Raw genomic sequence first — 24217 nt, 5'->3', positions numbered from 1 at the left:
TCCCCTAAGTGTGGAGAGGATAAGGAGGATTTGGATTTTTCTTCATAAAGATTACTAGTGGTACAAATACAACCAACTTCATTATATTTCAGTTAATGAGAATGGTTAAGTAGAGCATAAAGTTGTGAAGATGAATTTATTTCAGTCCTACACATACAAGTGATAAATTGCATTAGTCAGTCCAAGAAGAGAGGCACAATTTTTATGAGCAAAATTATTTCCCAGAATGGCTGACTTTAGTAGTAGGTTATTCATTCTCTGCAGATGTACAGTAAGATTACAGCTCTGGGGCAAGTCATAAATTTTAAACTCCTTTGCTGTCCCATCATTTTATATAAATATGTTGAAACAGAGATAATCTTTGATTAGCCTGCACATGGACTTGGAACTTACACATGGAGAAAATACTATCTAGCCATATGACATTAATTCTATGTTTCAGTGTTGCTTTTTGGGTTTGATGTAAACTCTGAGGCTGCAGCTAAGTGTGCTTTGAGTGGATTTGCTGTTGCTCAGGTGTCAGAGCAGGCCATGAGAAGCATCCTCCAGGGTCCGAGTGGATTTGCTGTGGGTGACAGTCCTGAGAGGGCAGAGTAGGTGTAGGAGGTAGTGCCTTCCATGTGCAAAGAAATAAAAAAAAATAATTTCAAATTATATGTGGTATAATGCCTCGTGCCTGATGTTTTTGAGACCTTGTGGTGTGAGTTAGGTTTCACCTCAACATCCTCAGCTGTGTCCCTGAGTGGCTGAGCCTGCAGGGCAGGGGGATGCTGCAGCTCCTTTGCTGTAGCAGGGATAATGTGGTGACCATCTCCTTGCCTGTTACATCTGGAAAGAGCATGACCTGTGGCTTGTGGATAAATGGGGGAATATTTACTCTCTGTCCCCAGCAGTAATGGATTGTTATTTGCAAGAACCAGCCTGCATTTATGGGATTTATATCAAGCTGAATTTCTGTGGAACAGATTCAGGGTCTTCACTGCTGGTGTTGGTGACATCTCCTGTGAGATGGCTTTATGAGTCTGCTGGTTGACTGAAACCATTCAGAGCTAACCAGCTCATTGCTGGAGGACACCTGTGTTTTCCTGTGATGGTGAAAATTTTGTTAATTGATGCCTGTTTCCTGAGCTCCCTTTTTGTGAAGACAGAAGCTGTGTAGAAGCTGTGGACAGTGGGACATCAGGCAGCACAGCACACACCTGCTCAGCTGCTGCTCTCTGGGATTCAGGATGAGGCACTGAGTGCTCAACCTACCAATGCTATTTCAGTTCCAGGTCTGGTGTGAAACAAGTGCTGATTTCAGAGCTCTGAGCAGGACAGAAACTGGTTACTGAGAGATCACCTCTCCCCTTGCAAATACTGCAATAATTAAGGCAGTCCATTTAATGATATTAAAATGAAGAGGCTGTGGGAAGATGGGTGGTGTTCAAGGAGGAGGCACTGAGTGTTACATTCCTAATCAGAAATGGTGTGTTTAAGCTTAAATTGCATTCATCTGCTGTGGGAAGATCCTTTGAGGTGTGTGTGGGAAGAAATGGGACACGAGAAACCTCTAATTTTGATCATCAGTCACTTGGGGTTTTCTGACTTCCACATTTGCAGGTTTCAGTCATGACACTGCAGCAGGCAGGAGCTTTAGTGAGAGGTGAGGTTTAGGGTTGTGTTGTTTCTGTTTCTCCCGTGATCGTCCACAGGGCATGACCAAGGGCTCTGTTCTCAGCCTGTCAGCTGGCTGGAGCAGGTCTGGTGGCTGTGGGAATCCAACTGTGGCCACATGAAGATGATGTTTTGATGTGTGCTGCTGCGAGTGGTCGGGCAGGTATTGGGTGCTGGTGTTGGGAAATACCTGCTCTACCTGAACAGGCACCTCCTCCCTGCAGCTGGAGTGGCTCCACAGCAACCCGGGTGGAAGCACATATTGGATTTTTTTAAATTTTTCTTTTTTTTTTGAGAAATTCAGATGCTGAGAGAAGCTTTGAAAACTGCTGTTTGTTTTCTTCTGATGAACAAACCCCTTTGTCTGGGGGACAGCCTGACCCTCCCCAAGGAAGGAGCAGGTAACAGAGGGCAAACAGCAGAGCAGGAAGCTCAGCTGCAGGTGCTTGGCTCTTCCCATTTTGTTTGACTGAAGATACCGGGAGCCAGGCAATAGCAGTCCTGCTGGGCAGGTGGCCTGAGTCATTATGGTTTGTTATTTAGAATATTGATAAGATGGAAAGTATTTAAATCCATCTAGGGTACTGAAACAGGAGGTCTGGATATACCCACAGCAGTGGCAGGTTGGTGGCTGAAACATATCTTTATTAATTACTTAAATGAGGCAGTGAAAACTACAGGCTGCCCTGGTGCTTCATCTGCTCATGTATGGAGCAGGACCAGAATTTCTGTGATGGGCATCGCCTCCCTGTCAAAAGTTAATGGCAAAAATCTGCTTTTTTGGAGGTGCACTGTTTTGGGTTGATGTAGCTGCTGGGTCCTGGAGCTGCAGAGGGAACCAGAGTTTGCATTGCATGCGAGTGGCTGGGGCTGCAGATTCAAGGCTGGCTGGAATGTTTGGGGTTTTTTGTTGAAATATTTGTTGGATCCAATGATGTTGTGTTCGGGAGTGTTCTAATCCTGAAAAAATGTGCATTTGTCATATTTAAATGAGGACATTGCATGTGAACTCATAGCTGTGAAATCTGCTCTTTAAGAGATGTGAGCATCAGTGGCTGGAGCTGGCTGGGGCCACTGCTCTGGGTGCTCTGTGCTGCTTGGAAGCAAGACTTCTGATTTAAGTTTCAGACCAGGTGAATAACCTGGCTGGATTTGGGCAGCTCTTACGTTTCTAACACATTAGTTGGGAATAGACCCTCACTCTGGAAAGCACCCAGCATGTGGGAGGAGCAGTTCAGCTGGATGTATTGGTTGCAGTGCCTTTTATGTTGCTTTTTATGTAATATCCTTCTCTCTAATGCAAATAAACTTGAAGTTGTAGGGAGGGGCTGCTGAGAGGAGGAAAACTTTCATTACAGACAGCTGACATGCAGAATAATATCTTTTTATATGCCACCTACCACGTGATAGTTTAAAGTAAATCATAGTTCACTGGGTAAGGTTATTTCTGGCACAGTTCTCCTTTTTGCGTCACTGGTCCCATTCCAGCACATCTTGCTTCACCCTGAGGTTTGATGTGTTAGGAATAGTGCTGGATATTGGGCCTGCAGAACAGAAATCATGATGGATTTATGACATACAGGTGAAGACAGAATAAATTTAGCCAATTATTTGCTTTTTGCTTTGTTTAATTGAAAGTAACATTAAGATTGAAGACACAGACTGAAATGCTTCCAGACAGCTTTTCTTATGAAATATTAAAGCCTTTTAGGGCTTTTAACTCATCAGGTCACTTAGGAAGTCTTAGGGATTATGATATTATTATGGCTTTGTCTCCTTTCATTAATACACTGCCTTGGCATATTGATCACAAGAATGCACTCAAATTTAGAATGAAGCTTTTTCAGGAATCTCCTTTACAATGATCAAACAGATGTTTCAGTGCTCTAATGTGCTTTCCTCGTGGTGTGATTCCCAGAAAGCAACTCTTTTCCTTGATTCTGTAATGTCATGACTTTGCAGGCTCTCTGTTAATGACCTGTTTGCTGGTAACCTTCAGCACACCATCAGTCCCAGTTCATGTAGCTCTGAGCTGGAGCAGGGCAGCTGAGCTGCCAGCAGCAGGTGCATCAGTGTGCCTGATGTTGTACTTGAAAAAGCAGTTGACATTTTAATTTAAGAGTTTTGACTTGGATGTGAGGGTGTCCTAACCAAAATGGAAGGCACAGATAATGGCGATTAACATTCAAATTAAGTGGGGTGTCTTTTAAAGTCTTGCTCAGAGTGCAGAAGTGGCTGTCTCCAGGCCATATGTTGAACGAATTTGAATACTAATGTATGGGAGAGATTTTTTTTCCTACTGCCTTACGTCTTATCATTTCATTACAGGCACATAAAAAATAGATAACTCTGTTCCTGAGTGCTGGGTGATGCCAGTGGTACTCATCTTGTTAGCTGCTGGAGGTTGTGTCCAGCCTTCCTTGTGAGTTAAGCATCATCTCTTCTCTTCTGGGAGCAGGAGCCCAACTCTCCATGATTTCTCTTGTGTGAAAGGTACTTGAAATCCCACTTATAATGGAAGTTACTTTTTCTCTATTGTAACTTAATTCTGTACATTAACAGATCCATGCCAAGCCTTCAAATTTGCTGTGAAAACATTTCAAGTGGTGAAAATACATCCACCATTGACTGTCTTTAGGTGCTGGTTGCAGGGATACTCATTGCTGGGGGGGTTTTATTTAAGCTGATAAAACAATGTAGTATTAATAAGTGGCCATATGGTAAGTGGGGCTTTTCACTCAGAACTCCCTGGCAGAAGAGGCACCCCAGGAGCTGCAGTTGCGTGGGAACAGTCGGTGTTTGGGTTGCTGGTGGCTGACGCACACCAAACACTGAAGTGTTTTGAAGGCAGTGAAAATCTCTAGCCTGCATATGCAAACCTGACCTTTAGATCAGTCTGCATGGTCAGATGCAGTGTGGACACACAAACTGGTTACTGCAGCATTGCCAGCGAGATTTAAAGAATCCTAATATTTTCTGGTATTTGTAAGTTGAGAGGCCAGGCTAGCAGATGACACATTAGTAAGGCTTAATATTAACCTTCAGAGTTTATCACTGCTGGTTAGGAATATATTTGAAGAGCAGTTTAAACCTCAAGGTTACAAAGAAACCTTAGGGAGGAGGAAGTTGTATTGGTCTCTCCATCAAAGATTTGATGCTGGGGACCATGCAAGGACCAACTTATGTGTTTTGCCCAGTGCCTGGGCTGTGTGACAGTGTCCTGTCACCATTATTGCAGCAATGAAATAATTAAAGTGCAAGCTGAAATTGCAGTGACAATTTACCTACCTCATGTCACTTATTTACTCTAATTATATAAACCAGGAAGAACATAGTTAAGAACGTTGCCAAGCTACTATCAGCCCAACCAATTATTCTTACCAAGTATAATGTAGTTGGTGGTTTGCTATGATTGAACCTCCTGGAGCCTATCTGGAATTTAATCCGTGTTAAAAAAAAGGTCAGAACATTTTTTTCCACTAAAGAAAGCAGGGAAAAAAAATAAATTGTAGGGTTTGGAAGTCAGAGGCAAATTGTGGATGTGGTAGACAGCAGATGGAGGAAGTCCCATAAATGGCTGCTATGTCAAATGTGGATGCCCTTTAACATTTACATGTTTTGCTGATGAGGAAAGGAGAAAGGAAATTATTTTTTCCTTTTTTCTTCCAAATAATACTGAAGTAGCTGCAGATGAGGAGAGGAGAAATGGCTGAGTGTGCCCGTGGTGCTCAGGAGGAGCTCTGCTCAGTGATGGGTGATCCATCACAGCTCTGTTCCTGTGATGAGGCTACATGATCCTTCCTCTCAAACCATTTTATGTGTATCATTGAGAAAAGTCTCTCTTCTCTGAAATCTGCACAGTTTATGTGGATGTCTTCCCTCCCACGTGCAGATGAGTGCTCATTAGTATGAAATTTGCAGCAGTGCTGCAGTCGGGCCGGGGGAGGCTGCCAAGCGCAGGCAGTGACGTAGCGTGGTGTTCTAATTTGGGGATGCAGTCTGTGTTGGGCTTTGAGTTTTGCTTCTGGCTTCCTTTCCCCTGTCTTTGTCTGTCTGGCACACGTCCCAAGCAACTTTCTGCAAATGCAGACCAATAGGACAAAAAAGAAATTAGCCATTTCATCACGGCAAGCTTTAGCTGCCCAAAGAACTCCTTCCTTGCCTGGAGTGCTGCTCCAGCAAAGCAACTGAAAATGGGTAAGTAGGCAGTCACTTCCATAGCAGTTAACATTATGGTATCTGAAATTGTAAGTTCAGTGTAAAGCTGGTCACAGAAAAGGTTATGAGCTGAGGAAGATCAATCTCAATGTTTGTCCATAAAATCCCTGCTTTAGTTGAGGAATGACTGCAGTTTTCCAAGCAGTGTCTCTGTTGTCCGTGTACTGTGGCTCCTCTGCTCAGCTCAACACCCAAGGCAGAAAGGACAAAGCTGTTTCTAGAGGACTTTTCTCTGAGCCCAGGCTTTTATGGCTTAGCCTTGTGTCAGTAACCTGCACAGTGCACCTCGGAGGATGTGAAATTATGCAGAAAATGGTGATTTGGATGTGGTTCAGAAGGAGCACATGGTGGGGTGGTCTCTGGCCTTTCCTGGTTAAACACTCAAATAGTATCTCATTTAAGAAAGTTTCGTGGTGACTGACAGGGTAAGTCTATGGTGGCCTTTGCCTCGTTAATTTTTAAGGGATCCCTCTGTTAATTAATTGTGTGATTTGCAAACACCCTTCCATTTGGGATCCCTCTTCCCGGCACGTTTCTGCAGCTCGCTCAGAGCAATTGCATAATTGTCAGTGGCTTTGATTAATGCGAAGGAAGTATTTAATGTGCTTTCAAATTCATTGAGTAATGTAATATCTAATAACACGGTGTGTAACAAATAATTACCTGGGGAGCAGCTGGTGAGTGGAGCTGCTGGTGGTGGGGCCGGGCAGCAGAACCGCCGCGGTGCCGCTGGCAGCTTGGCACGTGCTGGACCTCGGTGAAGCCAAGGGCAGAGCCCTGGCTCTCAAGTTTCCAGCTTTCACTGCTCTATCGTTCTGTTTGTTTGGGTTTTTGTCTTTACTGTGCAGGGGATCTGTCAGTTTTGGTGTGATTTTGATGGTCGTAAATCTTTCCCCTGCAGAAGTGCTGGAGTTGAGTTTGTTTTGCAAACACGGCTGTGAGTAATGAAGGGATTTTGGTGGATTATTGCATAATGTTTAGTAGACACTTTAAAAAAAAAAAAATCCACTCCTTTTCGTGACCTAGTTTAGACTAACTTCAAAAACTGGCATGAAGAACATGCACAGGTTCAAAATTAAACAGGTTTGTTTATAGTAGCCATGATTCAGTATTTAGCTGCCAGGGTAAAAATAACCCAAGACATGTGGCTGTAACATCCGAGGAATCTGCTCCTCTCTTTGGGAAATGGGCAAGTGATGGCCAGGGATGTCACAGCCAGCCTGGACAGGCTGTGCTGGAGGTCATGCAGACATCCATGCCTTTCTCTCCCAAATCTGTAAAATGCTGCATGAGCTTTGCTTGGCTGCAGCCTCCCTTTCTGTTATATATGAAAATGCATTTGGCAAGGAATGTGTCTTCATCTCCTAAAATGCACTGTGAACTTGGTGCAACCTCCAGCAGTTTGTCTTTTGTAAGTGATGACTTCTCTAGAGTGTATCAGGTAGAAATGTCCCCAGGAACACAGTGATTTGACTTGAGCAGCATCCATCACTCCTGCAGAAGAAAGCTGTCTTCTTGTTCTGAGTTTTTGGAGTTCCAAGTGGGCAGGAGGGATGTGGGAGCCTGGATCCTGTTGACATTCAGTAGGAGCTGTCATTGAACTGTTCTTTACTTTGTAACCTAAGAAATGTCAGTGCTGTGTTTCCTTCCTATGGTTTACCTTAACTGCAGGTCCACTTTGTAAAGTGTTTTTTCATGACTTCATCAAGTAGAAACTGTGTTTTGCTGTTGGTTTCCACCTGAGCCCCCCAGTCTCTTGCTGTCTGAGAGGTGAGGTTGAATTGTGATGGAGTTCTTGAGTTTAAGGTGATTTTATCTGAGCATTCAGAAATCACATAGAGATCTGCTGGTAAAGCAGAGAGCAAATTTTGTAATAGACATGGTTTGGTTTGAAACTGATGCCTACACACCTTAGCATTTGAAAAAGCATTCATTTTTGTTTGTTTGTTTTTTTTCAGTCCCTTCTAGGGAGCCTGGAGAAACCTTCAGCAGGGCTGCTAACACTGATGAGAGATCTTTTATGCCCAGGTATGAGTTTTTCAATGTTCTCAATGTATTTCAAATTAAATTGCTAACTGTACAAACGGGGGCAGATAGGAGATTTTGGGAGCTGATAAGTGTATAATGAATTATTTAAAAAATTATATTCCTGAACCTTGAAGTTTTGTATTGTGTCTTTTCTGATGTCCTCTGCTGCTGTATAAAATACAAATCTATGAGTTCAGTCCATAGTTTTTCATTTTAAAGCTGAGTCAAGAATGTGTCTGCTTTGATTTTTATTTTTTGTTATTATTTTGTATTTTAAGTCTTTTATTATTATTTTATGTAGTGGGGATTGTTACCACCAGTTAGGGCCAAGGTTTCATCAAGTTATGCAAACCCATCAGCTCATGTGTCTGCCTGGCACTGAGCAGCAAATCTGCACCTCCTGTTACTCCCAGCTCCATCAGTGTTTGGAGAAGGAAGGAGAAAGTAATGAATACAAACTGCCTACTTCAGATGTATAAATTTGTACTCAGACATTTGCATTTCACAGGGTGCACATCACATTTCAGGTTAGTGTGAAGTTCTTGCTCTCACTTTCAGTGCTGTGTTCACTTACCTTCTTTGTTCATGTTGCTCTCTTTCCACCACCCAGATAAACTTCTTGATGAGCTGGTAAAACACTTAAGTTGCTTTTTATGCCTCTCAGTGACCATATTCTGTTCTTGAATCAAAAGAAACAATTAACACCCGTAAGTTAATTTCATTTTAAAATGTAGCCAGAACCACAGAAAGTTAGAGGTTGGAAGGAACCTCAAAAGATGAAGCCCAACCCCCCTGCCCCAGAGCAGGATCTCCATCCATGCCATTCTTTCACAGCATGGAACTCCAGAGCTCTGGATGGAAATGAATGCCACTGTGTCTGCCTGTATTTAGGTGGGCATGAACAGTTGCTGAGTGAAAAGTTGGCTGGGATGCAGCATGGTAATTTCTTGAGCACTCTGTTCAGGTTGTATAAACAGATAACATTAACATACTTGTGAAGGAGCTGGGAGATAATTAAGGTGTGTGGGGTTTACAGTAATAAGGCTCATGCGTCTCAGGATCTTGGTTTCCTGTTGCACCTGAAAAAAAAAAATAATCAGCAAATACTGTAGGAAAGAAATGAGAAGCCAGTTTTGTACTACTCCCAGCTGAAACTTTCCCACAAGTATTTTTACTATAAATAAGAAGTGAAAGAGTTCACAGCTAAGTTTAACCCTTAGCTTGATTGCTTTCTGGGTTTTCATGGGTGGAACAAACTGGAACTGTAGGAAGATGATGATAAACTGCATTTATGCTTCATAAAAAATGCATCTCCTTTAATTTCTGAGGAAAGGAAAAAATCTTTGCTAATTGGAATTCCCTTCCCCTTGCCATCCAAAATCATGATTTGTGAAAGAGGGGAAGTAAATGTTACTTCTCAGGGTAATTTTCAAGCAGAAGAGCTTACAGCTGACAGACTCCTAACCAAAAATGTTGACTATGTACTAGAGTTCATTGCTATCTCTTGTTCTGCTTTGAGATATTAGAAGTTACCGTTCTGGAAAATCCCTTTCAGTTTGACTTAGTTTCACAATTTCTGTACAGTTAAGCAACTGCAGCTCATACAGGTTTCAAGAACTGAACAAAAACTGCCCCAAGGTGCTTAAAACCACAGGCTGGGGCTGATAGCTGCAGCTTTATTCCCCCCAAGGCCTGGGTGAGGGACAGGGAGCTTGGCTGTGGCCACAGGGAGCACTGTGAGCCCTGGGCTTCTGCTGCACATGGGATTTTTTTCATTTATTGTTTGGAGGTGTAATTGTGTCACATTTAGACTGTGAGTCCTCCTCTGGCCAAGGAGTGAAGGGTCAGGAGGAGGCTGGTGGGATGGGGTCTCCAGTGGGTGTTGGGCTGCCCAGCTCTGACTGTGGCCGTGTGGGTTTCCTCTTGGCTCTGTGTGTAGCAGCTTTCCCTTGGGAATTGCAGTGACTGAAAAACAAAACCAACAAAAAAAAAGTCCCCATGTAATGATGATATAAACTGCAGCCACAGATTGTCAGGGAATTGCCCACAGTTGCAAAGCTCCAAACACAACCCCTGCTCCCCTGTTGTTCCTGATGATGCATCTCCATCAAACTCCTGGGAATACAGTCGTGTTTTTAAAGCAATCCTCAGTTGGGTGACCCCAATAAATCCTGTGGCAGTGTCAGTTGGAAATGCCTGGGAGCCCTGCAGCTTGCCCAGCCTCGTGGCACTCGTGTTTCCCAAGCCTTACTTGGGAAGGCAGCACTGGGGAGAGGGGGATAACTGGGGGCTGAGGTCATTGTTTGCTTCAGAGCCCTTCAGAGGGACAGCCCGGCGTGGCTGCTAATGTAAACATAGTGTAAAATGTTTATCACCAGCTTTGTCATTTGCCTTATTTGTCAGGGAATCTCGGTGAGAATGAGAGGTTTTCTGGTGCTGTGGAGGGAGTTGCAAGATTTCCATAAAAAGGCAGAGTCCTTGCTTGGGTGAGCAGAGAGGCTCTGCCTTGGCAGCCCTAAGGTAGACCTGACCTTTTCCAGAGAGAAAGTCCTGACCTACATCCTTCCCTGCTGGAGGTGGGTGGGAAGGAGTAAACCTCTCTCCTGGTATCTTTTTGATCTAATTTTCTTGTCCAGTGCTCATTGTTGTGTGCATTAAAATGCTAAGAAGCTGAGGACAGGCCTTCTCCCCATCTCTCTCCAGCTCATGCTCTCCATCCTCTTCCTCACCAAGCACCCCCAGGCTCACAGGTCCAGCTGTGGGCATCTCCTACAAACTGGGGCTGTCCCAGCATCCCTCTAAACCTGAGTGCCCAGGTGGAAAAAAACCCAAACAACCCACTGCTGTTGCTGAAGGGATTTTTGTTCTCAGGAGCACACAGAGAAGGGGAGGGTGCTGCTGCTTTCGGAAAGCAGGGTCACAGATTTGCGTGTGCAGGGGCTCTTTTAACTCTAACTTTACTCTTTTACCTCTTTAACTTTACTCTTTTACCTTGTCCTGCTCTCCAGGTCGTCGCTCTCTGAACAGAGCACACCATGCGTGAGTACAAGCTGGTGGTCCTTGGTTCAGGAGGTGTGGGGAAGTCTGCTTTGGTGAGTTTGGGAAGCACTTCTGAAACCAGTACACAGGCTACAGAACTGGCTGATCTTCTGGCAATGAACCCACTGGGGTGTTTATTCCTTTTGACACTTGTAGTGACTTCCACACAGCTGCTGGTAGGCTGCTGGAATATCTGAGCTTGTGCCACATTTTTGGAGAAGCAGAAGGTGATGAATTGCTGTTACAATAATTAGCATTTCCTTTCCCCTCCCCACGTGGGTGCAGTGTTGTGAGTGACTGCATGTCTGTATCTGAGCACTAAAAGCTGAGCAGGAGCAGTGAGTGCAGCCTGGCCCTGCACAGCAGTGAGTCAGTGATGCTGCAGCCTCTGAGCTCCCACCCTGGAGAGACCCCAGACAAGCCAGGACTGAAACCATGGGGCAGGATGAGAAGTCACCTCCAACGTGTGCAGTGCTGAGGATAAGCAGACTGATGACACTTTGCACTCCTGAAGTGCTTGTCTTGTTTCTAACAAGAGGTTTACATAGCAGAGTAGATAGTAAAGCATTGTAAGGTTTCTTGTAAGGTCACTGTATGATTTCTGTCACCTGTTTATCACAAATCAGTCAAGCAGCTCTCCAACAAGAAAGGCAAAGAACTGGTCAAGAGTGAAGTTATCTAAACCAGGGAACTGAGCAGTGTTCCTTTCCACAGAAGAGGATAATAGCTGCCATTCACATCCTAGATGCTGTTTCTTGTTCATTCCTCTGAAATGGGCTGCTAATAATCTTGGTAAATCACCTGCAGAATCCAGATGAGCAGAGGAAAGATTATTCATTTCCATACCAAATTTTACATGCTCTTTCCTTATCCCATCCTAATCTTTACAAGATGTGTCAGTTCTTTTTGATCCTCTATTCTTCCCCAGCAATGTGTATTACTTTTTCCACCAGCATCCCTTGATTGTCTTGCATTTGTTATGTACTATTGCAAGACTTGCTAGGTAAATCAGGTGCTGCTTAATATACTGTACATAAAAATCATTCAGCCTCTGATGGGCTCTGAATTTCCTTATTTCTGATGTGCAGTCTGAGTCAGCATCCATCACTGGAATTTTTAAAAGCTGAAATGCAAATACTTAGTCTGGCAAACAAAAGTTACATTCTTTTTGACAGCCTAGATGCTAAGTAAGCATATATTGTAATTCATATGCAACACTGATGCGTTTCTAACAGGACACTAAGTGCCAATTAGCAGCTAAGAGTGAATAATATTTAGCTTTCAAGATGTCTGTGTACTGATTTGCAAACATTAGCAAGCAGAGGTCAGAAGGTTGGATTTAAAATCATGTGGCGGTCACTTTAAATTCTTTATTTGAACTGTGGAAACTAAAATGCCTCACAAAGAGGCTGGTGTTTGTTTTCAGTTCTGTGTTTTTACAGACTGAGTGTAGATTACAATATGGTGTTGTTTCACTGCAAATCCCCCTTATTGTTTTAACTCTTCTGTGCCAATACGGTGCTGATTGTGCCTTTTGGTGAGGATGGGCATGTCCTAAGATGGGCCAGGGCTGAATGACAGCTTGATGGGAAATGTTTTAAGTACATTTGCTCTGAATAATTTTATAGGGGAAGAAGGACTTCCTCTTTGAAATGAATGCTGTTTCCTCCTTTAATGTTTTAATACAAATTCAGTATCTAGAGTTGCTCCAGATTTAATTTCTTGCTCTGAAATGTGCCAGTGCTCCAGCCATGTAATCCAGAGTAGCTCCAGTGCAGCTCTGATGGGATTGAACTGAACTGGGGATTTTCCACAGGTCACCAGTTCTTCTGATTGAATTTGAAGTCTTCCATATTTGGTGATTTTTATTCTTCTAAGGTTGCAGACTGTAGTAAAGGCATGTTTGGGGGTGTCATATTCTATGAAACACCCCCCCCCCCAAAAAAAAAACCAGCAAGCAGGTTACACTTCCAAAAAGTTTTGAAAATATGCTTGTACAAAATAATTCTTAAAACAACAGAAACTGTGCCCTTTTTATTTTGAAAAACTGAAGTCTCTTTCTCTCCTCCCTGCTACTGAATTTTAGCAGCAGTGATGAGTAGCATTGGTGTTACTTTCATAAAGTGCTGTTTGGTAAATGTTACTGATCCTGTTCAGTTCACTTAATTTTTCTCCCCTTTCCTTTCTCCCCAGACTGTACAGTTTGTTCAGGGAATTTTTGTTGAAAAATATGACCCCACAATAGAAGATTCATACAGAAAGGTAAAATAACATAGTTTTAGTTCTTTCAAGTCTCATAGAGCTTGCTTCTTTTTGATAATGCAACAAAAGCTTATCAGAACGAGAAAGGGCTTTTTCTCAGAAAATGTTATGGCTGCAATTGCATTTTGTTGTTTGCTTTTAGTAATGGCTATTTTGCCATTTCGTTCAAATGCCTTCTGCTTGGTTTGAGGCATATAAAAAATTCTTTACAGCTGGTTTGGATGCAGTCTTGAAATTGCTGAGCAAAAGTCCAGGTCAGGATCCCTCATGCTGTTGTTTTACATAATTCTGCCAACAGAGCTGCTTTCTTCCCTCAGCTGATGTCAAGTAACCCTTTGTTTTATGGATTAGCATAGATGTTGCCATCATTAAAGGCTCTGAAATGGGTGGCTGGCTGGCTTGCTTGTAGAGGGATGCCTGGCAGAAGCAGAAATGAAGTTGATGTTCCTCTTGCCTGTCCCATTTCAGAGCCATTCCAGAGTCCCTGATTTTAACTGCATTTTTCTCTTCCCTTTGTCCCCAGCAAGTGGAAGTAGACTGCCAGCAGTGTATGCTTGAAATCCTCGATACAGCAGGGACAGTAAGTGCAGTTTCTGTTTCTCATTGGTGTGGAGTTTCTTTGTGAAGAATGAGGTGAGATGTTAGGAGGGGAACTCACCCTGGTGCAATAATCCTGCCCAAACAAACCCAAGAGAGAGCCCTTTGCCACGCCAGTGTCACTCACCCTGCAAGTCCTGCCACTGAGTAAACAGCCCTGTGATGGTTGAGCACACATCACAGGGGGGGAACATACTTCCTAAAAGTTTAGTTTTATTTGGAAAGCTTTGAAAATTATCAAGAGCCATGCAAAGGCATGGAAGCAGAGCTCACTGTCCCATGGTTCTGGTAAAGTTTTGTTTCACAGGTGAGGACAAAGGTGGCTCTGCTCTGGTACAGATTTTGCAGCCTGCTCCTGCATTTTGTTGCAGTGTTTGAGCCATTTTCATTCTAGAGATGACAACTGTGTGATTGTGCCTGTTCAGAGGTGATCAGGCAGTGCCTGCCCACATGGTTGTGCCACAGTAAATCCCAAGTGTGTGCCTGCTTGGCCTGTTTCGTATCGTGCTGGAGGAGGGAGTGAATTTCCTGTCCCTCTCCTTTCTCTGGGGAATTGGTCTGATGGCAGCCTCATGCTTAACAGCATTTTAGAAAAATCAATGGAAGGTCACTACAAAATCCTGTCACCCAAATCTTAACACTTTGCATTATGGCAACTGTCCCTCAATTGATACATTTTTATTTTTCCTCTTGATCTTTTCCCCCTTTTTTCTAAGAAGCCTGCATCCCTACTGGGGAAAAAGCAAACAAACAAAAACCCAAAAAAGAAACAAACAAACCAACAAACACAAAGGGAAAGAGTTGTGTTAGTACTTTTATTAAACTTGCAGTTTTGGTGGATCTCTGTAAGAGGTGAAAACGTAAGTGCATGCTGTACACTTGCCCATTACAATCAAAGTATTCCTTTTGCAAATAAATGCTCACCAGCTGATTACTTTTTTAAATATCTGATTACAGGAGCAATTTACAGCAATGAGGGATCTGTATATGAAGAATGGTCAAGGGTTTGCACTAGTATATTCTATAACAGCACAGTCCACGTTTAATGACCTACAGGACCTTCGGGAACAGATTTTACGGGTTAAGGACACTGAAGATGTAAGTGAAATGGTTTTTCCTTTGCACATGTCTAGAAGTAGCTCTAAGCATACAGGAATTTGGGAGCAAGATTTCTTTCTAAGAATATTATTTGCTCTGTACCAGAGGCTTGTGTTGAAACAAGTTTGCTTAGCATTGTTTGTTATTTTCAGCCTTGTTATTTGAGGTCCAACACCTACTCAGGGACAAGAGTGAAACCAGATTTTCACAGGTACTGGAAGGCCAACAAACAGTCTTTGGAAATGGTGGGAGTTGATTGAAAAAAACCCCACCACACAGCAACACTTTCTGTTTTTTTTTCCTTCTCTCCTTTTAACTCTGTTCCAGTATTTGCATTTTCTTCTTTCAGTGTGCTTTAGCAGTTCTTTATTTCCCTTGAGATAAGGAAAAATAATAGTTGAACTCACCAATAACAATGTTCTCAGTAGCTCTGCAGCTCTCCTACAGTGGAGATTAAAACTGCTTTTCCCAAGTGGAGGCTAACATTGCTTTTCCTAACTGTGTGAAGTGGAAATGGAAGTACAAAGTGTGACATTCTATATCTTAAGTCATTAAGACTCTGGTAGAGTCTGAGTTAGCGGTGCAAGATTGTCATTGTGGTTGTTGAAATCCCTTTTTATAATGAGGTAAAAATGACATTGGGGAGTTTGTATTCAGTCCCATTAGACAGAAAAGAAGTGTTTCCCATATTTCCAGTTGAGACCTCACCTCCTGTCCCTGGAGCTGCTTGGCAAGCTCTTCATTTTCTGTGATGGAGATGCTGGTGGCTTTTGCCGTGGTAGCCATGTGACTGCAGAGACATGTGGGAACCCTCTCTCTCTCTCTGAGCTTCCTCTAAAAGAAGTAGAAGGTTTTTCTGTTTTGGTTTGGTTTTTTTGCCTAGCAGTTGGTAGGGTATTCAGAGGTTTGCCCTGAAGAGTGTGAAAAATATTGCTTTCCCTTTCCTTTGGCCACTGACAACTTAAACTCAGCAGCGCCCGTGGCTGCTGTGGGGCTGTGCCAGGGCTGGGGCTGATCCTTCCATGTCCCATAACCTCATTCTGAGTGGCTTTGGTTTCCTCCTTGCTTTACCAAGCTTCTCTTTGTGCAGAGCAGGTTTCATGGAGGTGGGGGTGGTGGTTGCTGGGCCCCCCGTGCCCTTTCCAGAGCCAGTGCTTGGCTCAGCTGCACTCGCTGGAGCGGAATTTGCACCGTAAGCTGGTCACGTTTGGCAGACAATAGGGACTGTTGCTTTCATTTTTACTTCAGTGGTTTGATTTAATCATTAAAATGCATTTATTTATTTTGTGTAAGGGAGATGTTACTTGGTGAATCCAAGCCTGAGAACCTTTTGAACAATTAAGCTGTGTTCTGCTGAGTTAGGAAATCATGCCCAGTCCTGTATTTAGTGTCAGAATGTGGCTCTTAAAATCCTGACACTTAAACCATTAGATTATGTATTTCTAACAAGGTTTAAATTTCACTCTTCTGCATGAAATAGTAAATGATCAAAAGCTAGTTGTTCATAAACTGCTTTTGCTCTCATGATAAACACTTGTTCCCTTTTGAGGGAACCTGGCACAGAGTTCCATGTCTGTCAGACCTTTACTGCTTACCAGTCCAAGGGCCACTTATTTTTCTGAAAGTGTTCAAAACACATTTTCATGTTTTGGCAGGAGAAAATTGCTCCTAACTCTCTAGGAAACTGTAAAGAATGGGACTAAGGTGATACGGTTGTAAATATTCTGTTGGTCTCTCATGTGAATTCAGTTTTTTTGGATTTGCCTCATCTGTATTGTGAATTCAGGTTTCTGGGGTAGTAAGTAAAACTTATTTCTCACAAAAAAAGAAGTGATCGTTTTCTAATAAGTACATCTGTGAGTTTTAAACATAAAAATCATTCTTGAGTGTAGTTGAGCTGGGAAAGGACTACACCACTGAAGTAGATTAAAATCGTATGGTCTGTTGTAAAACACCAAAGGAAGTGGATAATGATTTATTTTCCAGCTGGAAAGTACTCATTTTTTGTTCAGAGAATTAAAAGCTTCAGGAAATGGAGCGGGGTGCACACCCATTATCAGCAGCTCTGTGGGGTTTTTTTCTCCTTTCACACAGCACAAGGCAAACAGGATGCTGGGCTGTGCATCCCCCTGAGCTCAGGCTCTGCCATCCCCTCAGATCTGTGCAGGTTATCAAATCAAACTTTAAAACAAGATGTAACTCACCATTCTTGGGAGCATCAAGTCCTGAGCTGCATCCCTGTGTCCTGCCAGGCCCTGCTGCTGGATGGGGGCTGTGGGGAAGGGTCCTGCAGGATCTGTGCTGCAGTCACAGAATCCTCGGGGTGTGGAGATGGACAGGTTGTTTTGGTTGTTACAGAATGGTTTTGGGTGCTTTGGGTCGTTTTTGTTTGCTTGTTTAAGGTCTTTTCTACCTGTTTGTGCCATTGCAATGGGCTGTGGCTGTGGCAGGAGGAGCAGGGGGAGCCTTTGGAAGCTGTACCAGGGCATTATTTCTAGGATTTCAGGGCTGGCTTTAATCTATGGTTTTGCCCATTTTTTTCCTCCTGCAATCAGGAGTTGTGACTTGTTACCTGTACATAGCTGATGAGAGCAAGTCTCCTGCTGCTCAAACCCCCCAACCATTCCTCTGGTACTTTCTGGGACAAGCAGCTTTTCGAGTCCTTGCAGTTTGCACCAAGAAAACACAACCCTGAAGACACCACGGGGCTGTAGCTGAGGCAGGGCCCCTCCTTCCTGCTCTCCCCCTCTCCCAGGGACCCATCCTTGCCCTGCAGCCTGGTGCAGACACATGGGTAAGGAGCATTTCCTAAGCCCAGCTTGTTTTCCCAGGTTTTCTGTAGGAAGTCATCTGTCACAAGGACCATGGTGTTTCCCCAAGGCACTTTCTCCCTCCTGAAGCAGAGAGCAGGTGACTCACCCAGACACTGCAGAGAGGCAGCAGTCTGAGGAGGGGGGCAGATCCCCTCCCTTCCAGCACTGGCTGGAGCAGGGATTTGCCCATATTTGCATCAGGGGTGTAGGAGGAATCTTCTGAACACGCATCTGATGTTTGGCTAAATGTTGCATGGGATTATTTATTGGAAGTGGTGTCCTTTCCAGAGCTGAGCTGCTGGGTGATCACTAGCTGGAATAGTTCTAAGCCAGCACAGGGTTTGTGCCTTTTGTAGTGCACATCCTCTTCTCTGTGCATGTGCAAGACCTGTCAGTAGCATGATGCTGCACTGAGATGGGAAAGGCAGGTGAGCTGGTGTGAGAAAACTTGGCAGCACAGGACTGTTCCTTTTTGTTTTGTGTCCTTGGCAGTGGTTTGCAAAGGTGCTTTCATTTATTGGTGTGTGGCTTGACAGCAGGTTGACAAGATGGGTCAAAGGGGCTGAATATTTCACACATGCTGTATGTTCTGCTGTCTGAAACAGGCTCAGCTGGCAGGCAGTCCAGCCTGTTGCCACATGACAGTTCTGAAATGCATTTCAGTTGTACATGAAGCTTTTGATTAGTATGGTGTTGGTTGTAGAGACCAGAACATAAATCTTTACAAACTTAGGGTTGTGCTGAAATACCACTGGTTGTGTGGTGTCCTCTGGGTGTTTCATATGGACCCTTTCCCAGCAGGTATCTTAATTCCAGCCTAGTGTGTGAGCTCTGCTCAACTTATGCTTTTTATTATTTTTCATACTAAATTGCCTTTTTCCCCCCTCCTGACATGCCCTCACAGCCCATTAACTTGCTGCTGTACCTCTTGCTTGTCTCCTCTCCAGGTTCCAATGATTCTGGTTGGCAATAAATGTGACCTGGAGGAAGAACGTGTAGTTGGCAAAGAACAGGGTCAGAACTTAGCACGACAGTGGTGTAACTGTGCCTTTCTAGAGTCATCTGCAAAGTCTAAAATCAACGTTAATGAGGTAATTATCAGCTCTCCACTTGTTGTTCCACTTCAGCATGAATGCCACATTAAACCCACAGGCAGCCCTTGGTGTATTTCTTAATCAGGAAGATTCAGGATGATTCTGAAATATCAGCCTGGGACAGGCTTGCAGTGCAGTGTGTTTAGCTGCTGCTTTCTGTTTGGTTTAAGGAGATCTGCTCCTTTTTCTCTGTAAAGGGTGGGTGACTTCTCCAGGTAAGTACTTTTTATGGTCTGTGTCAGAGGACATGAATAGCAGAGGGTCCTGTGTGAGCCCAGTTAACTGGGTGACTCTTAACTTAGATAAAGTTTATCTGGACAGGATACTTTTTCAAGGTAACAGCTATTCAGACTGTTCATTATGTCTCATTGTGTTCCATGTCATGCTGCATGGTGTTGCCTGTTGTTTTTACAAGTTTTGTTTGTTTTTTTTTTCTTTTTGCAAGTTTTTGGTTTTCACAATCCTGTGAGGTCTGGCTGCTCTGCAGACCTCACCTCTCAGCCCTCCTCTGCTCAGCCACTGCCTTACTGAGACCATGGCCAAAAGGAGATGTGCCCAGCAGCTCCCCATCCCTAAGTGAGCAACCCCTCTGCCCTCTGTGTGCTCTGTGCAGGTCCCTGGGGTGAGGTGGCTCTGCCAGGGGAGCTCTGCTTGACATCAGGCACCAAGTTTTTATTTTCTGCCGTGAATTATCTGACTGTGACAGAGACCAGGTTTCCAGGCACAAAAGCTAAGGTGACCCCATCGAGCACAGCTGGTTTGGTGCCAGGAGATAACTGGGCCCGTTTAGGAGGCTGGGAGATAAGCAGGAGCAGCAGGAGCAGCAGGAGCTTGGACTCAGCCTTGTCCTGGCAGCTGGAGGGACATGCGCAGCAGTGCCTGGGATGGGAGGGCAGGGCAGGGAAGGGACCTGCAGCTCCTGTGCTGGGGATTAGCCTGCTGCAGGCTGCACTAATCTCCCCCAGTAAATATAGCTCACTGAGCTAGACTGCTGCCAGGAGGGATTTTTAGTTAGTTATTTATTTATTTTACTGCATGTGTCTGAGCTGTAGTAAAACTCTTGAGTGTTAGTGCAGAGCTGGTGGCTCAGTCATGGAGCAGATGAGCAGGGAGGATAAAAAATTCCATTTGACTTGTAGTGGCAGAGTTTGTGGCAGGGACTGAAGCCTTTTGTTAGCCACAGGTGCCTTAAAGCTCTGTGAAGGGTCTGTGCAGGACTGGGGATTCTCAGGAGGCAGAACACTGTGCCCCTGCTCTGCATGCAGTCATCCTTCATGTCTGCAGCCTCATCTTGCCTCCAGTGAGGCTCAGATCATAGACAAGGAAATTATAAACTTGAAAGATGGATTTCTGGTTTTGTTGTTTATCTTAATTTTCCGGGCTTCTGCCAGTTTATGTTGTCTGGTCATGGAGAGCAAAAGAAACTGAGGAAATCAAAGAGAAAAAACACCAAGCAGGTTAATGTAGTGCTTATTTGTTCTGCTGGCTCATAGACTGAGAAGTGTTTGCATTATTCTGGGAGCTGGATTTTTTTTTTTTTAGCTAGTTTTGGACTTTCTAACTTTGTTAAAATCTGTCCTAAAGTGTGATAAATTTCTTTGTGCAGAAAGTGCTTTTCTTTGCTGAAAGTGAAACAAACCTATCCTACAGTAAATTTTACATCAGCATAGAAGATGCCACATATTAATTGATTTCTTCTAAAGAACCTTTTTTTGTATCTCATTTGTACACTTTTGAAAATCTTGCCTGTGTCCATTGGGCAATCCAAGCTGTTAATTTTACCTGAGGAAGGAAAGTGCAGCAATAAGCTGAGTAAAGGAGCCATGTGAGCAGCTCAAATGCTATTTTAAAGTATTGTACATGAGAGCTTGATAAAGCTACTGTCGTGTTCATTCCATCAGAAACTATTTAACTGTGCATTAATGCTTTTTCATGTAGGTAGGAGCAGGAAAATCTTAAATTTCCAGTTGTTGTGATTTGGTATGAACTGTTTCTTTGTTTTCTGAATTTCCTTGGAATCAACAAGAATTTGTGAGCTGTCAGCCACTCCAGGAAGGAAAAGAAGTAAACAAGAACAAGGGTGGAGCTTTCCAAAGGTTTAAATATTTCTCTTCAATTCTGTGACCCAGCTCTAAGTATTTTTGCAAGGCTCATTTTGCTATAAATGGGTTGAGTATTGCTGGGAAAACAAATCACAGCAAAAGCCTTCACAAGAAACATCTCTGAAGCTGAAAGAGGCCCCTGTAATCGTCCCCTGCTGGAAATGTCTGAGTTCAGGGCAGCTGATTTGCTTTTCCTTGCTAATTTTATTAATAATGTCAAATTATTAGTCTAGGCAAAGAGGTGATTCTGTTGAGAAGTATGTTTTAGTAAATGCAAGCACTTGAATTGAACTTGTAGAACTTCAGGTAGCAGGGAAGAGGATCAGCTTAACAATTTTTGACACTTGCATGATGTTTTATCACTTTGATTTTTCAGTTTGTGGTTTTTTGGGTTTTTTTTTTCAGATCTTTTATGACCTGGTCAGACAGATAAATAGGAAAACACCAGTGGAAAAGAAGAAGCCTAAAAAGAAAACCTGTTTGCTGCTTTAGACTCCCATCGTGCAGCAGCTCTGAGCCAGGTAAGAGGTGTCTGAATTCCACCCCCAGCTCAGGACCCTTTTTCCTGCCATATACTCTCAAATATAAAATTCCTTAAGAGTCAGTTCTCCTGACTGACCTGTCAGAGAAATCTCTGATGCTCTGCCTTTCCCCTTTTGCTTGGGTTGAGGAGTGTGACAGAGCATTAGGAACCTGAGCTCATGGGGATGGGCAAGGAGCTTCCTTCTCACTCCTGCACATTCTCCCTCTGTGTGGTGACACCAGGGCTCAATTTTGCTTCCTTTTCATCCTCTGCTGAAATTCAGCAGCATGTAACTCGTGTTAGTATTGCAGCTGCCTTCCCAGTCCTTGGTGATATGGGGACAATTGCAAAGCAGCTTGGGTGGGACAGGGATCTTATTGGCACAGAAATAAAAAGCTACCCACCAAAAAAAAAAAAAACCCAACCCAACACCAAAAACCAAACAACCAACCTCAGAATGAAAACAAAAAACCACCTCAAGGTTGGACATAGCTATAAATAATCTTCCTGTGTATCTTGGCAGGGTACTCCACGTGCTTACAGCTCCCCTGTCATGCTCCTGAAAGAAAAGAGCATTTCTGTAGCTTCAGGTTTGGGGCAGAGCAGTGTCCTGGGGCTGCAGCCCATGGGTGTTGTGCACAGCACCCTGCAGAGAGGTGTGGGGCAAGGGCACAGCTCAGCTCTAGGAAGGAACAGGCAGTGAGGAGAAGGTCCCAAAGGGTCAGCCTGGGGAGGAATGAGCTGTGCCCACTGCCTGCCTCAGCTGGGGCTCTCAGGCTGGCAGCTGCTGGTGGTTTCTGAGAGCTCAGGAGGTGTTTCTGTTCTGTGGTGTCATCAGCTGGTACTGAGGAGCCCCTGTGCTTAAAGCAAACTGCTGGTCATAGAAGGATTTCAGGGGTGAATTCCTGCAAGCAGGTGGCTCTGCCTTCTGCCAGGGCTGAGGTTGATGCTGTAGGTGGCCATCTGTGTAGCCCAGGTCTGATGGAGGAGGGGAAGAGGAGCCTTGCAGTTAACCTGACCCCTAAGGAGCTGTGCTTTTTGGGGTGAGGAGTCTCTTATCCTCAGCTTTGAATGCCAGAAAACAATAGCTGAGGGTTGTGGGGAAATGATGACTGTAGAAAAAGAAACTGGAGAGTCTCAAGTGGCTTTTCCTGTTCCTAAGGTGGCTTATCTGAATTTAGCTCTGTGGTGTCAGCTGGGGTGACTCCTGAGTGTTCCTGGCTGGGCTGCCAGGCAGTGCTGGCAGTGATGTGTCCTGAGGCATCAGCCTCCTGCACTCACCATGGGACTTCTCCTAACATTGACTTCTCCTCCTGCCCCCAGATCTGCTCTGGGTGCTCAGAATACTTCCCAGTGTCTCTCCCTTTCTCTCTTCCCAATTCCTTGCCTGTCTGGTGCAGCTGGGGTGGGGCTCAGGGAGGTCCCCAACTCCTCAGAGTTTTATAAAAAAGATGAAACCCCTCTCCCACACGTTGTTCACCCACTGCTGACTCCAAACTCCTCTGGCTGTGGAGCAGGGCTTGGGAGGGCACTTGGGAGGGCACTTGGGAGGGCAGTGCTGTGTCCTCAGCAGGATGGGGGCTCCCCTGTCACTGCTCTGCTGCAGAAATGATGAAACAAGAGCTTTGGGTTTCAAGAGCTGAATTTCCACAGCCTCTTTTCCTTCTGCTCCCCCAAACAGGGAGGAGTGGAGGAACTGGAGATAAGCTCCTCCTGCTGGAATGCTGCGTGGTTTCCCAAGCTGGGGCTGGGGAGGTGTCCAGGGGAGGTTTCAGCCCTTGGTTGGAGATGGTTTCATCTCATCAGCAGGAACATCTCTGCATCATCTTGTTTTTGCTCTTCCCAGATTGCAGGAATGAAGAACTGTTGCCTAAATGGAAAGTGCCAGCATTCCCGACTTCAAAACCTTATGGAAATGAATAACATATCTGAAGAAGCTTCTCCTGTTTTTATATAATATGAGAAGAATTTAGATCTTAAAATGGTTTGCACACAACCCCTGGAAAAAGAAATTGCTCTGTGTATATCTCTTGGAAATTGAAGACAATAGTACTCCTCCTTTGCAATAGCAGTTAACAGATGTGAAAATAAATACAATTGACTCTAGTCTATGATCATACAAAGGAGCATGGATGCATTTCAATATCTAAATATTGCTACTATAATTAAAATTTCATATTGACCCTTTTATCATAATTTTTCCCCATCATGCACTAAAAATGTTCCACCATTATATTTTATATCTATAACTATAGATATATATTATCTGAAATTTCCCTTTGAACTCACTGCAGCAAATAACTTTTTGAGTCATTGACTTCATTTTGTATTTAAAAGTTAAAGAATATCATTATTTTCATTCTGCCATTATATTCTAATTAAAAAAATGTTTGTGCGTAATGCTTTGGAAAAATGGGTCTTTTATAGGAAAAAACTGGGATAACTGATTTCTATGGCTTTAAAAGCAAAAATATATAATATACTAAACCAACTCTAATATTGCTTCTTGTGTTTTTCTGTCACAGATTAAATTACAGCTTTTATGAATGATTAAATTTTAGTACATTTTCATTTTGTTTCTGTGTTTTTGTTATGGTTTCCAGGCACTGATTTTTATCCATGTTTTGTGAACTCCTCTTCCATCCTGATAGGTCAGGTCTGTTGTAACCAGTGCCACCAGTGATGTCCTCATGCATCCCTGACCCTACACACACCAAGTACAGCAGGATACTTCTCATTGCTTTGATATATTCCTTTACATGTTTAAAGATTGCATTCTGCTGAAGA

The 24217-nt window shown here is 43.7% G+C and overlaps 1 protein-coding gene across 3 annotated transcripts in view; it reads left to right on the top strand.

Annotated features, from left to right (window-relative positions):
- RAP1A (RAP1A, member of RAS oncogene family) overlaps nt 1-24001 on the top strand; it is a 28041-nt gene extending 4040 nt beyond the window's left edge. For 2 of the 3 annotated variants that reach the window (XM_071768726.1, XM_071768724.1), the window contains exons 2-9: nt 7833-7902; nt 10911-10994; nt 13135-13203; nt 13727-13783; nt 14758-14898; nt 18659-18802; nt 21313-21428; nt 23277-24001. In XM_071768726.1, coding sequence (XP_071624827.1) covers nt 10938-10994; nt 13135-13203; nt 13727-13783; nt 14758-14898; nt 18659-18802; nt 21313-21399 — 555 coding nt within the window. In that variant the 5' untranslated portion in view covers nt 7833-7902; nt 10911-10937 and the 3' untranslated portion in view covers nt 21400-21428; nt 23277-24001. Of the gene's footprint in view, nt 1-1960; nt 2058-7832; nt 7903-10910; nt 10995-13134; nt 13204-13726; nt 13784-14757; nt 14899-18658; nt 18803-21312; nt 21429-23276 lie in introns of all 3 variants that reach the window. The other variant, XM_071768725.1, reaches the window with a different exon arrangement.
- Nucleotides 24002-24217: the final 216 nt, after the last annotated feature.

The sequence above is a fragment of the Heliangelus exortis genome, chromosome 25, assembly GCF_036169615.1.
Source record: "Heliangelus exortis chromosome 25, bHelExo1.hap1, whole genome shotgun sequence".
Taxonomy (NCBI): Eukaryota; Metazoa; Chordata; class Aves; order Apodiformes; family Trochilidae; genus Heliangelus; species Heliangelus exortis.
The sequence above is the reverse complement of the archived record's forward strand: the minus strand, read 5'-3'. Positions and strand labels throughout refer to the sequence as shown.